The sequence below is a fragment of the Bactrocera dorsalis genome, chromosome 2 (assembly GCF_023373825.1).
Source record: "Bactrocera dorsalis isolate Fly_Bdor chromosome 2, ASM2337382v1, whole genome shotgun sequence".
Classification (NCBI taxonomy): Eukaryota; Metazoa; Arthropoda; class Insecta; order Diptera; family Tephritidae; genus Bactrocera; species Bactrocera dorsalis.
The window spans coordinates 28007219-28022246 of record NC_064304.1 but is presented as its reverse complement, the minus strand read 5'-3'; the positions used below and the strand labels follow the sequence as shown (position 1 = coordinate 28022246).

The 15028-nt window shown below is 29.6% G+C and overlaps 1 protein-coding gene across 3 annotated transcripts in view; it reads right to left on the bottom strand.

The window, feature by feature from the left end:
• Positions 1-15028, bottom strand: part of LOC105233931 (dual specificity protein phosphatase 15) — a 52995-nt gene that overhangs the window by 25494 nt on the left and 12473 nt on the right. For all 3 annotated transcript variants that reach the window (XM_049450494.1, XM_049450495.1, XM_049450496.1), the window contains 2 exons: positions 13503-13658; positions 2399-2623 (listed from right to left, as the gene is read on the bottom strand). In XM_049450494.1, coding sequence (XP_049306451.1) covers positions 2399-2623; positions 13503-13658 — 381 coding nt within the window. The remainder of the gene's footprint in view (positions 1-2398; positions 2624-13502; positions 13659-15028) is intronic.

The window sequence follows — 15028 nt, the reverse complement described above, 5'->3', positions numbered from 1 at the left end:
CACTCTGCGCCGTCATTTTGGCTGCCTAAAGTCTCCTGCTTCTTCGGCAATGCCGCAACAACAACGGCCAAACATGCACAGCAATCCAGCCCCAGCCAGCAGGGCTTTCACGTCAACGTCGTTGTAATCGTGTACACAACTTTTCCCAGGCATTCCCTCGCATTGTGTCGTTCGGGCTGTTGGCCTTTTTGCAACAACACCACACCAACAACAACGTTCGCGAATGCGCCTGCTGCAGTCTGGAGGGTCGCATGCCCGTCATACACACACGTACAAACAGCCACGTAACACTGTGCTTATGTAAGTGTCACTAGGAGCCATACTGTCTGTGACGAATGGCGAAGCAAGACACGGCCGACTACAGCAATGCTAACGACAGGCGCTGCGCAGTCTACTCGCGTATATACGTATGTGTGTGTGTGTGTTGGTTGCACGCTTGGACAGTCACTCAAATGGTAGACAGTAGTTGCGTTGTTGTTAGCGCTGCGAATTTTATTGTCGTTTCATACAGGAGCGGCACACAGAAAACAATAACAATAGTCACACTAACAACAAGAGGAGACAGCAAGTTGCTTGCATCGTAAAATTGAACGTTAATGTTGCTAATTAAATAAAATTGAAGACTTCGCCGCCATGACGACACGCTGACAGCTTTCGACTGCTTAGCAAAACAAAAACGGCCTCAAGTGCAGAATGCAACCAACGGCAACTTATGTCTGTTGCAGCAATGTGAGGGTGCGAGAGGCAAATTCAGCCGATCAGCGGTAAAATACAAGTCTATAGCCAATATTATGAATAATAATTTTCATTGCTATACAAAAGCCATAAAATCGTGCAACAACAACAAGCGCGTGTAACGGCGGACACGAAAACACTCATGCATTATTATTGAGGAAAATTTTCAAAGCAGCGAAAACTGGCCATTGACGTCAAGCAAGTATAAAAAGCACACAAAAAGGCGAATGTAGTAATTTAAATTTAGCAAAGAAAATTCACTGTTGGCATTATTGGAATATGTTTCCACTTAATCCCACGAGTTGTAGGCACAATGAGTAAGTGTACAAGGTTTCTTTTCAGTTTTTTTCTTAAATTTATTTTAAATTATTCTTGCAAATGTCAAAGGCGCGTGGTTAGTGACAAATCTCTTTAAGGCTGTGCAAATTTATAATTAAATAAAGGCATTAAAAAAGCATGTACACTAGCGAGTTAAGTAAATGAGTAAGGCGTTGCAGAGTAAAGGCGAGCATGTGTGCACCTGTGCTTAAAATACTAAGCAAAAGCAATATAATAATCTAAATATGCAAAATTCTTATGGAAAAGAAGCACAGGAATAATATTAAAATTAAAATCTTTTTATAAAAAATTAATAAAAATCAATAATAATTAAAAAACAAACACAAAAAATAAATATACACGACATAAACACATATTTTAAGTATACGAGTATATAACATAACAATAATTAATTAAAAAATTAATATAATACAAATAGAAAAAATACAAGCATTTAAATATAAAAAAAAATAATATAATATTTACATACCAAAGAATAATATAATATTCGATTACATAGATAAAATAACATAACTTGATAAAAAAAATTAAAAAAGAAATCATAAAAAAATAAAAAAATGCGGAAGAAGAGAAAAACCAAATGGAAATAATAATAAAAAATATTATGTGTTTATCAATTTTCAAAATAAAAAAAAAATGTGGAAAAATAAAAATGTTAAAAAATATCAAACTTAATAAAGAAAATATAAATAAATAAATATTAATAAATAATTATAGAAAAATTGGCAGTTAAAAATAAAAACAAAAAAAAGTTAAAAATATAAAATAAATATAAACCACAATAAATTATTATTTAAAATACAGAATATATAGATTTATATGAAAATATAAAAAATTATTAAAAAATTATATAATTATTAAAAAATATTAATTTAAAATAAAAAGAAGAAAAAATGTTGAGAAAGTCAAAAATATATAAATACAACAAATTATTATTTAATTTAAGTTTAAATTTTAATATTTTGTATTTTGTTATCTTCATTTTGAAAAATATTATTAAAAACTACTAAAAACAAACACAATCTTTTCACTTCAAACGCCTATTTAATTGATTTTTAAATTTAAACATTTTATATTTTCATGTTTTAAGTTTTAAAATTTAATATTTTGCATTTTTAATTTCTAAATTTTTTTTTTGAGGTTTTGTTGCAAAAAAATTTTTTTTCTTTGCTTATCATGACATAGTATTTAAACTAAATATTTTTTCTTTTTGGACTTTTGCCTCTTCAACTCATCCCTAACCTCAATTTTCATTTACACGTGACTCACAAACCCATCGATATTAGGCTTTGAAAATAGCTTGAAGAAAATACTTTGTACTCACCAATAAAATCGTAGGCTTCCTGAAAATATTGTTTGATATTTTGATGTGGCGTATCACTGGCAGGTATCTGTTTATATTTAAGTCCCGGCGCTGGACCTGAACTCGGTGCTTGGCAGGTAACATTCAAAACACAATTGGCGCCCACACTACTCGGATCGCTGGCATCTTTGCCGTTGCCCAATAGTAAATGGGGGAAAACTGGTGACGCGGGATGGGTTTCAATATCTAAGGTGAAAAAAGAGAGAATTGGAAAAATAAATTATTGAAAAATATCAACAAAAGAATTTTAATGAAATATCTAAGGTGAAAAAAGAGAATATGAAAATAAAATTATTGAAATTTATAAAAAAAAAAATTATTGAAAATTAAAAAAAAAAAAATATTTTAAAATTCATGCAATTTTTTCTTTTTTATAAATTTCAGAAATTGGAAAATTAAATGAAAATTATCAAAAAAAAAATTTTTTTTAATTCAAAAATTCTATTTTTGAAAAATGTCGGAAATAGAAAAATTAAATGAAAATTATAAAAAAAAAATTATTTTAAAAATGTTAATTTAAAATAAAAGCATGTGCCAAGATTTTAAAATAAATAGAGAACAAGTTGTTGAAAACTAATTTCTATTAAGTACGCGTAATACTTCCCATATAATCTAGTCTGAAAATACATACATACGTACATACATATGTACATATCTTTGCGTGTGCAAATTTGCATTTAGCGACGATTCTTTAATATTCTACCCTGCAAATACGAACTTATTACGACGCAAATGACAAGCTTGTACCATAAAAAAAGTTTAAAATTAAAAAAAAATGTAGTGGAAAAATATGTTAGTCAACAAAAATGGTGCGCTGATGAGTGATCTTATTACAGAGCAGCTACGATATACTCGTACTGGCATAGTTAAGTAGGTATGCACATGTATACGCGTATATAGTATGTGTAGCTGAATTTATTTCACATATCAGTGCTCGATTGTGGTTTAAGCCGCACGCGCCCAATTTAGCGCTTTTTAACTCACATACAAACATACATACATATGCACATATGCTTATTAATATGATACTCGCATTATAATATTATGCGCTCATCAGCTTATTGGCAAAGCTGCTCCACCTACAAACGAATATTTATATAGAATAAAAATTAAATTTATTTATATACAAATACACAAATACATATGCATAGCTAGGTATATATAGTTCGCCGCAGATTCATTCTGAAATTAATTTTTATTTTGCTTTCAAGCTCCCGCTCGGGAAGCTCCAGAAAAAACAGGAAGGCGTAGCAGCCAACTGTGATTCTGATTGTGTACGGCATTATTTTCGGTTATTTTTGGTACACAAAGCAAAAACAAAAATATATCCACATACTTACATACATATATACTTGTATATATAAAATTAAGAAAACAATTACATTATATTTATAAATAAATTTTCATCGCAGCTGTAAATTATGGTCCGTATTACGTTTAACTCAGAAAACTGGCCTCATTTAAGCCCTTCGCCTTTCGTTTCGTTTTAATTACTTTAATTTTTTTTGCTTCGTGTAAAACGTGCGGTCAATGTATTCGACCGGCAGCGACCAGTGTTGCTCAATTGTAATGATTTCTGCGTCTTTCTTCTCGTTGTAAATTGTGTATTTAGCGTAAATGTGTGCGATCGTTTGTCGAGATCTGTAGATCAAGCGAGCAGTTTGTGTTTTTCATGTTGGTTTGCCATTGCTGACGTCGCTTCTGCCCTCGAGGCACGAAAAGTGAAAAAAACTAAAATAAATGGCTATGAGATAGTCGTACATGTTTGTAATGTAAATGTGTGCGCTCGTAAAAATATGCGTACGCGCGTAGAATCGCTAGAAATGCTCGGCATTTTGAGGGTCTGTGGTGAGTACGAGTATGCACGCTTGGGAGGCCTTATATTTCCTACGTATGCAGGAAAATTAGACGACAATAATAACTAGAAATCGTAAAATCCGCACATATAATTTTATTAGTTCCATTTTTATGCTCGGTTGTAGCAGAAATGAATTTTTAAAAATATATTTACGCCGAGTTTTTGTTAAATGTGTGATTCCAAACATTTCAGTTTGCATTATTTTTAAATAGAAATTTAATATTTTGGATAAAGAAACAAACCTCATAAATACTTTATACATATTCGTTCAATCCGAAATGTTTTCTAGAAACCGGTATGTACACGAAACCTAAGATTCTATAAAATAAGTTCTTTATAAATATAGGCTCTTTCCTAGTCACTGTGTAGTCTTAATTTTACTATAGATCTGAGGTCTCCGATTATTAAGGTACTTTTGAAGAGTATTCTAATTTAAGACGAGATTTTTCTTGCCAAAAAGTTTGTTTTTATTGAGATATAACCTCAAATGTTTTGAACTGCTTTCTAAGCGGCTAATTGTAAAAGACAACATTGTCCCAAAAATTTACTGGAATATAGTCCAAAATGTAACTGAATCTTGGTAACAAACAATATTTAACATCTTTGATTCACCACGTTTCTCCTCGCTTATGAACTTCTTAAATATTGCTCTCTTATCAAAAATGTTCACATGAAAACACCAATTATATATAAGAGAATACATAGTTACTTTCTTAAAGTAGTAAAATCTCTTTAAATTCCGTATTCATCCAATTAGACCATTATATTTGACTTATGCCAATTGCTTGTTCGATTCGCCATACCCTAAGCTTTGACTAAAAGACAGCTGTTATAATTTTGGTATAGTATAGGCGGTATGTCTACTTCTCATAGAATTTTGAAACGATATTCTGAGATTTCATTCTCCAACTCTATTTTCCTTTTCTTCTCAGAAACAGCGCTAAAATGACGTCACATAATTAGCTCTACTATGATATGTACGAGACAGTTGAGGTGACGGTTGACATTTGCGACTCTCTTTTAACTTAAAGGTGTTCATGGTTTATACATACATACTATGTGTAAAGTATATACATATGTATGTATGTATTCATGTACATATGTATCTATTAATATCCATACAAATTTAATAAATCTGACGGAGGCTCGTTTGGTCGCTGCCTCTCAATCGCCACAACAATAATTATAGTAAAACGAGCCTTAAATGACACACGCATAGCAAGGTTTCGGTGTATGTCTGTATGCATGCATGTATGTTTGTATGTATCTACGCGCGTAATAGCAGCAATTGAAATTTGACGCATATTTACAACTCTACACGCATTGTTGTAATTGCGCTTGTACACCATTTATTATTTCTATTTTTTCTATGCCATGCTATTGTGTGTTGTTGCCTTTTCGCCCTGCTCCGTTACACACATTACACGTTTAGTATGTGTATATGTGTGTGCGAGTTTTCTTTGAAAGAAACGCAGTAAAAATACACGCGGCTCGCATGAGTCATGCCCGCGATGCGATCGACCGCACCGTATGTAATGCCAACACACGCTTACACACTACTAAAGTACTACAATATTTCAACAACGCGTGCAACAACAACACTTGCGTGCGTATTAAAGGCTTCAACCATGCCACATGCACGCCAATATACTTACATACAAACATATGACTGTATTTATAGCCATTATATTTGTACACAACACACCCCCTCCCAAGCCCACTTCCTCTCCATATTTTCTAATATTTTACGAGAGCGTAGTATATTATGCTTGAAGAATTGTTGTAAATTTTTATTAAGTGCTTTCAATTGAGCCAGCAGCAACAGCAGCAGCTTTTACCACAAGCAACAACAAAATTATTACAAATACTACACATGTGTGTGTATGTATGTATGTATGGGTATCTAAACACAAAATTAATGGCAAAAGTAGTCCGCATACACGCAATAATTGCGGCTGACAGTGGCGTTGAAATTTCGAGCTGATGAGCAGCCAGCCAACATTGCGGTGGCGATGGGGTGAACACACACATGCACACAATTAATGCATGTAGTAGGTATGTTTGTGTGCGTAGTGTGGCGCATCTTTGGGTGGCGTATTTTCAGCCACATTTTCTATATTTTCGCTTGGCATGAAAAATTCATGTTGCTCGCTTGTAATTTGTAGTTTTTAATCTTGTTGTAGATATGCAGTTATGTAGTTACATACATACAGTTATATGTGTATGTGTGTGTACGCATATCTATGTTATATTAATTAGTGGTCTTATTTTGCTTATTAAAACAACGGTTTGCGCACATTTACCGCTATACTCATTAGTTGCAAGCAAAATTGTTGAGAGAAATATGCCAATTTGGCAACAAAAATATATACAAATGCTTGTGTAGTTGTATATGTTTACTCTGTGCCTTTTTTACTCAAGTAACCATAGACATTTTCAACGAAACCTTTTCTTTCAACTTTTCGGTGGCAAATATTGATTTTCTACACGCTCATAAAGCTTCTAATTGGGTTATCATGCATTTTCTTTTGCTTCGCGCTTGTGGCATGTCATGTTGTGTTTTTGTTTATGTCCCTTTTATGGCTAAGGATTACCATGACGACCGCCGGTTTTGTTTTGACTGCTGAATTTTGATTTGGATTGCGCTGGTGTAGGCATGCAGCGCTTGAGCACGAGCAAAAATATATACTTATATGTACATTGTAAATGCGCTCTCAGCAACGGTATTTCGCGTGCCTTTGTGCAGTTGCGGGATATTGCATAAGTGGTTGCATGTTATTCGTAATATTTTTGACCTTGCCGGTACTGTGGCGGTATTTGGTAAATTCTTAATTTGAATTCGAAATATTTTTTTGAAAATTCCCATGTCACATGCGTTTTGGAAACGATAAATCCCTTGCTTATTTGTAGTATGCTTTAGATTGTTAGAAATGTTATCACTAAAAATGGCAATCAGCAAACGAAAAATGAACATTCACGGCGGAAATACCAGATAAGCACGAAATCCAAAATATTTTGAAATTCAAATATAAACTTTTTAGATTTTTCTGTCAAGTCTTGTTAGTTTTTGAGTTAAAAATAATTTTTTGAATATTTATTTATTTTTTTTAACATTTTTTCATGTTAATTTTTATTTTTTTATTTTTAATTCTTAATTTTTTTTTAAGTCTTATTGATTTTTGAGTTAAAAATATTTTTTGAATATTTATTTATGTATTTTTTAATCTTTAATTTTTCTAACTATTAGTTCTTACTTATTTTTTAATTTTTAGTTCTTAATTATTTATAATTCTTATTTTTATTTTAATTTTCAGATCTCAATTTTTTTAATTTTTTACTAATTTAATTAATTTTAAGTTTTGTATGTAAACTTTGTAAGTTCTTTGTCAAGTCATATTATTTTTGGAGTTTAAAATAATTTTTTGAGTAATTATTAATTTGTTTATTTTTAGTTTTATTTTTTTTTATTAACAATTTTTATTATTAAATTTTTTTATTTAAATTTTTTTTTATTTATTATATTTTTTTTTTTAACGAAGCCCCTTGCCTTTTTACCGAATGCCTTAGATTGTTAATATGTTCATTCACGGCGGAAATATCTAATAAATCGAAATATTTTAAAGTTCAAATATAAAATTTTTAGATTCTTCTCTCGGAGCTTACTTTTTTTAAATTAAAAATAATTTTTTGAATAGTTATTTATTTTTTATTTCAAATTATTGATTTTTAATGCTTGTTTTTTTAATGTTTATTTATTAATTTTTTACTTTTATTTATTTATTAATTTTTCATTTTTATTATTTATTATTATTTTTAAATTTTTTATTAATATTTAATTAATTTTTATTTGTTAGAGTTTTTATGTAAACTTTTTAGATTCTTCTGTCAACTCTTATTATTTTTTCAGTTAAAAATAGCATTTTAGATATAATTTTTTTAAATTTTAATGTTTTTTTAATCAATAACTCTATTTTTTTACTAATATGTAATTATTATTTTTTTTTTTAATTTTTTATGTTTTTCCTATAATTATTATAAATTATTTTTATTTTTTAATGTTTTTAGTTTATTTTGTTTTATATATTTTGAATTTTTTGGACTTTAAGCAATTATTTCTTATCAGTATTTCATTGAGAGAATGCATAGCACTCACTACATTCGCCAACGCAATTTATTTTTCTTCCTGGAAAATAGACTATTAATAAAGCAACACAGTAAATTCTATTATAGAGTACTAAATTATATTTCTATATATATATTCTGCCTTATAATATGCATATTTTAGTTATTATAAAGCATTTATTGTTAATAATATTTTGATAATCTGAAGGAGAAGAAATTCACTGAAATCACACTTTGCTTTGAATAAAGAATAGGAAACTCTCATCTTTTATGATTTTAAATGTAAATACAGTCCCTGGCCAAATTATTAGACGCATCACTGATTTTTCGTAGTTACCTATTTTAATAGCCTTTTTAGTGTAAAATAATGAGACAAACCTTAATTTTTATAGCCAAACCTTTTTGACTAATAATATTCTTTACTTATTTTCAAAAAAAGACGTAACAATAATAAACAATAGTAGGTAGGTAGGGTTATGACAGCGAGAAGTCGCATTCATGTTTGAACATGATCCGGTTGCGTGCGTGATTACTAACAGTGTGGATGTGTTTCAGTATCGTTTTTGTATTTGCAACGTGACTTTTGACTTCTCGGGTGTTTATTTTGTTTAGAAAAGTTATTAACGTGATTTTTTTTTCGTTTTCTTATCTTTTAAGATGGGTAAAGTGGGGGACCTTTCACCACGCAAAAAAGCCGAAGTCAAGGCTCTCATTAATACAAAACTGTTTTCAAACCGTGAAATTTCACGAAGATTGAAGCTGTCTGAAGCTAGTGTGCGACGTATTAAGAAAAAAGTTGAATCATGTGAAGATTTGAGTCCGAAAAGAGATAACTGATAACTGAGATTTGCATAAAAATCAATAGTGCGTCTAATAATTTGGCCAGGGACTGTATGTGACATACATATATAAATACGAGTATATATGTTTAAAGTAAATAATATATAATCAGTATATATGGAGATTAAATATTACTCACTAAGAACGAAATATATTTGTATATTTTTGGGTATTGTAAACCACATAATCAAACAGGTCACTAATTTTGGGGCTTTTTAAAATAGCAGTCTTCACATCGCTACTTATCAGCACACTTGATTTGAGCTCTGTACCCTTGTCAATAAAAAATACATGTGAAAGCAGGAACAAAGTTATCATAGTTCAATTGAATTAAAGGTAGTTTGAACAACCTTCCGAAACTGGCAAAATCGTTCGTTATTATGCTTCAATTTCATTAAGGCGTTTTATGTATAACAGTTGTTTTTTTTTCATTTAGCGACTCTTTAAAGTTTTGTGAACTCAACTTTAACTATACCAATCCATTATATCAGTACCTTTTTCGATTCGTAATTTTTTTTGGCGACAAAAAAATATTACTCAGCTAAGGTTCTAGGAAAGTTGTTATTTTCTGTATCGCTTTCTTGCTAAGCTGCTGATTTTTATAAAGACTTTATATATTTTTTTTGTAAAAATTATGACTTTAAAAAATAAAATGTTGATGGCTCAATTTTCGGCTTTGGCAACCCATTTTTAATGAGAATTGAATCCTCTACTGGCTAGTACTACTAACAATTATTATTTTTATTAAAAAAAAAATTAACTCCGCAAATAAAAAAATATTGCAGATAAGACTAAATAAAAAAAATATTTATAGATATTTAATGAATGTATTCTCCTTCCATTTATGTATATGAATCACCACTTTAAAAATTCTTCCACCGAGTGACTACTCGATGACTCGAAATGTGCACATAGTTCCATGATGATCTCAATTTTAGGTGCCATACCCTTTTTATTAGCACTAACCTTTAACATTCCCGGCGCACTTGATTGGTGTCTCATAAAACTTATATACATATGTACATACTAATGAAAGGCCATACATTGTACTTGTTCGTAACTTCGCTGATAATCTAAACGTTCTCTCGAAACCAACCCGCATTTTTGCTGATTCAGCGACAGATTACAAATACTTGAGTAATGTCGTTTTATAGACATTGATTTTATGCACATATGTACATGTATGTATGTACCTGGGTAAAATACAAAGCCAGCGCATCCTAGTCAGTGACTAATATCAGTGAGTTTACATTTACATTTGTACATATGTATATATGTATATTTGAGTGCTTATAACTTTGCCTGTGCATGATCAATGGCGCTGAGGAATTTTGACGCGTCATCGTTTGATCCTGCTGAGTAATATATTAACAAAGTGGGTAGTAACAGTAATAGTAACTGATTTCACAACAAGTGAAATAAAGGTGTGTGTGTTTGAGTGATAAATATTCGAAACACTCAAGTAATCGATTATGAAAAGGTTAGCTGATAATTGAGTGGACAGGTGAAATTACAGTCGTGGCGTGTAAGATATGTAAAAAACGTATATTTATATGTAATAACTATACATTTTTGGAATAACATAAAATTATAAAATGCAAAAAATTAACTGTCAACAAAATAATTTTTTTTTTAAATATTTGCAAATTTAAAAAAAAATTATGTATATTTAAAATTTTTTAAAATTTTTTTTTAAATTATATAATAAAAAAATATATATAAACCATTCTGATGACTTTAAAAATTTATTTAATTTATTTATTTTATATTAAACCAAATAATAGTGTTACAAAAATTTCTAAAAAAAAATCAAATTAAAAATTTTTTCAAACATTTTCGAAATAAAACATTAAAAATGTATGAATTGTCTTGAAATTAAAATAAAAAATAAAAAAAAAATAAAAAAATTATATAAAATTAAAAAAAATGTTTACCTCCAGTAGCGTTTTCTAAAAATTTCTAAAAGAAACCTTACAAACTTTATAAAAGTTCTGAAAATTTAAAAAAAAATACTTTAAAAAAAACATTAAAATTTTTGTTTAATATATTGACCACCACTGTACCTAAATAAGCTTACGAAAAGTAAATCATTCCGTGTAGTTTTTAGTTTTTAAATTTTTTTCACTGTGTATCAATACTTAGCCCGCTTACAGTTCAATAATGAATGCAATGCCAACAAAAACAATCGACAATCATTATAAAGTACACAGCGAATGAGCAATTAAGCCTTATAAATGAATCATGCTTAAGCTGCTAAGCATTCAAGCCCGAAGTATGTAAAAAACGTAATTGTACACACGTTTACAAACATACATATGTTTTTTTCAAATGCAATATAAGTAACATTTTTGCATGCATTTACATATGCACATCTGTATATACGTGCTCATAGCGCCAAATACTTATTGGCTGTGTCTTAGCTTATCAGTCGTGTCACCGGGGGCCACTAGTGACGCGCAGCAGCAACGACGTTGGCGCCAGCGCCAGCAATAAGTAATAGGCACACACATTCATGCACACATGTGTACTTTTGACCCCCAGAGTGGCAAGGGGATGAGGATGTTTTCAAATTATTTGCCAATAACAGCGCAGATAATGCATATTTTGATAATTTTGATAATTATGAGAGTGCACACAAGCACACGCACAAATATGAATTACTTATTAGCCGCTGCGCAGCGCGAGTGTAAATTTTACACTGTCTACGGAAGTTGTGCTCTTTGTGCATGGCAGAAATTGTAAATTATTCTGTTGTTTTCACGCCGCTTTGTGAAGGTGAAAATGCAAAAACAGCAATAACAACAACTGCTAAGCTATTTAATTAGCATGCGCTTATAGTTTTGCATGCATGTGCAAAATAGAAGTAATTTGCATGATTACAACAAGCGGTGAAGTGGAATTATTGCCTTTTGCCGAAGTGCCAAAGCGGTGCTACACGGCGTATGAGCAACTGCACTTGCATGCCTGTTGGCAACTGCACTGTCGCTATGTGGCGATGCTGTTGTTATTGGTGGTGATGGTGGTTGGAATTTGGCGTGCATGCAGCACGTGCTCGTTGCAGTAAACACGCTACACTCTGCAATAACAACAAATATAAACATATGTATGCATATGTGAGCGCACCGTAAATAACTAGCGAAAAGCGAGAAAAAATGTAAAAATCAAGTCATTGTAATTTTAAATTGCATTATTGGCATTAATTTGCCTGCGCCGGGACACAGTTGAAGCTGAAACCGCTGCTGCCATTTTGATTTGTTGTTGTTGCTGTAGTTATGTGCGTTTTATGTGCCTTTAATTGACGGCTACTGGTCGCAATTTATTTGTCGTTAAGCATATTCATACATATAAAACTATATTTGCATGAGTGTATGTATGTGTTTATGTATGTATGTATGTATGTTGTATGTAAGCAAATCGCCAAACCACCAACAGGCTCGGTTGTCTATGTCAAAGCAATTGTTTTGTGCGCCAACCTATCACCGAGAGATTTTTATTATTTCATAGCTGTAAATATGGTATACATAACCACATACATCATATTTATATACAGTTGAAGTTAGCCGTCGCTGCATGCCAGCGCGTTGATGAGGAAATAAATATTCATTTAAAACGCATGCAAATACATGTAACTAAATAAAGGCCTAAGTACTTGCACACATGCATACATACATGCATATATACAAAGTTATATATATATAAACAAGCACACATACAATCTTATACACATTAACGCGATTGAACGCGTGACAAAAGCTGTGATTTTCACAAAAAAGCTGCTAAACAAGTTCGCTAAATTGCTCAGACTTGCTTATGCCTGATATCGGTTATCATTTTTACCCTCAGTTATGCAAATATTTTTTTGTGCAATTTGCATTCAGCGCACGTAATGCTTGTCATATATGCGCATCTGTGTGTTTTTGAATGTTAAAAACTTGCATAAATAAATGCTGGCTTACTCAGCTGCGAGTGAGCGGCTAAAATGCCTAACAGAAAGTCATTTGACACAAGTGTTTTACACCCATACATACATACATATACTATACATATGAACGAGTAAATAAGCAAAATGAAATATCGCTAGCAAATAATCGGTATAAATTTGTGAACAGAAGCAATAATAATGCAAATCATTTAGCTTTTAACGATTTTAACTAGGTTTCGCGAGTTTTTAGCTGATTTTAAATACATACATATGTAGACCAATGTGCATGTGTTTGTATGTTTATAAATGTTTAACAGACTCACCATAAACAGCTGGTGTGGAGCAGCTTCTCATCAATGGCGAACGATTGCCAGTTTGCGGCGCCGTTGAGGACCAATCCTCGTTGCAGTCTTCTGATGGCATTGCCTCAGGTGCCGAAGCTGTGCCGTGTGTATCGCAAATTGTCGATCGTTTACAATCTGAAGGGAGAAAAAGCATAAGCAGATATTTATTAATAAAAGTTTAAAAATAATATTTGTAGAATTATTTTTGAAAGCGGACAAGAAATCAGAAAAAGTAAAAAAGAAATTAAAAAAAAAAGAAATTGACAAAAATAAAATAAAAATATAAAAAAAAAAATTAAAAATTGAAAAACAATATAAAAAATAAAATAAAAAATAATATTATTTAATAACCAAAACATTAAACGATTGTAAAAATTTTTGATATAAATTAGTCTTTCAACATCACCTCTGACCATTATCTAAATATTAAATATATAAAACAAAATAATTGAAAAAACTAAAATGAGGCATAATAAAATAATATAAAACAACATAAAAACACATAAAAATTATCTAGAAATACTAAACTAAAATAAAGTAAATTATCTTAAAAATAAAAATATATAAAAAACTAAATAAAAATAATAATTATTATAATAAAATGATTACAAAATAAAACAAGACTAAAACAAAAATCAAAAACAAACCGAAAAATATTAAAAATATTTTATATTAGTATAAAAGGTTTAATATTAAAAATAAATAAACAGGAAATACTAAAATAACATAAAGTAAATTAAATTAAAAACAAAAAACATTCTATACTAAATTTAAAATAAAAAGCTAATTAGATATAACAAAAAACGTAGTTAGCCTAAAATTTTAATAAAAAAAACTAAACTCTTATCATATAAAATATTTAATTAATAAGACGCAATAGTTAATAAAAGAGCAATTGAAAATATAAAGAAAAATAATTGACACTAAATATTATGGGCAATATTAGAATCAATTTAATAACAGCAAATGAATTGCACAAACGAAGCACAAAGTGGCCGAATGCCCTGTAGGAAAGCTAGAAATATTTTTTTAACAAAAATTTTCCAAAAAAAAAAAAATAATTAAAAAAAAAGAAAAAAAATTAAATTAAAAAAAATTATAAAAAATAATTAAGATAAAGCAAAAAAAAAAATTAAATTAAAAAATATTAAAAAATAAAAATAAAAAAATTACAAATAAAAAAAAATTATATAAGTAAAATAAAAAAAGAAATAATAATTACAAAAAAGTTAATATAAAATAAAAAAATTATAAGCAAAATGTATAGATATAATCAAAAAAAATTATATACATATAATAAAAAAATATATAAATATATGTACATATGTACATATGTATATTAAAAAAAAATATGTACATATGTATGTATATTATTATAAAAAAAAAATAAATTTCTTTTAATTTTTTTTTTTATAATTTTGGAAGTTGATTGTCAAATTTTCAGTTATCAAAAAATAATGAAACTCAAATTTAAACAGAAGAGAATAAATACTTATGTTTTTATC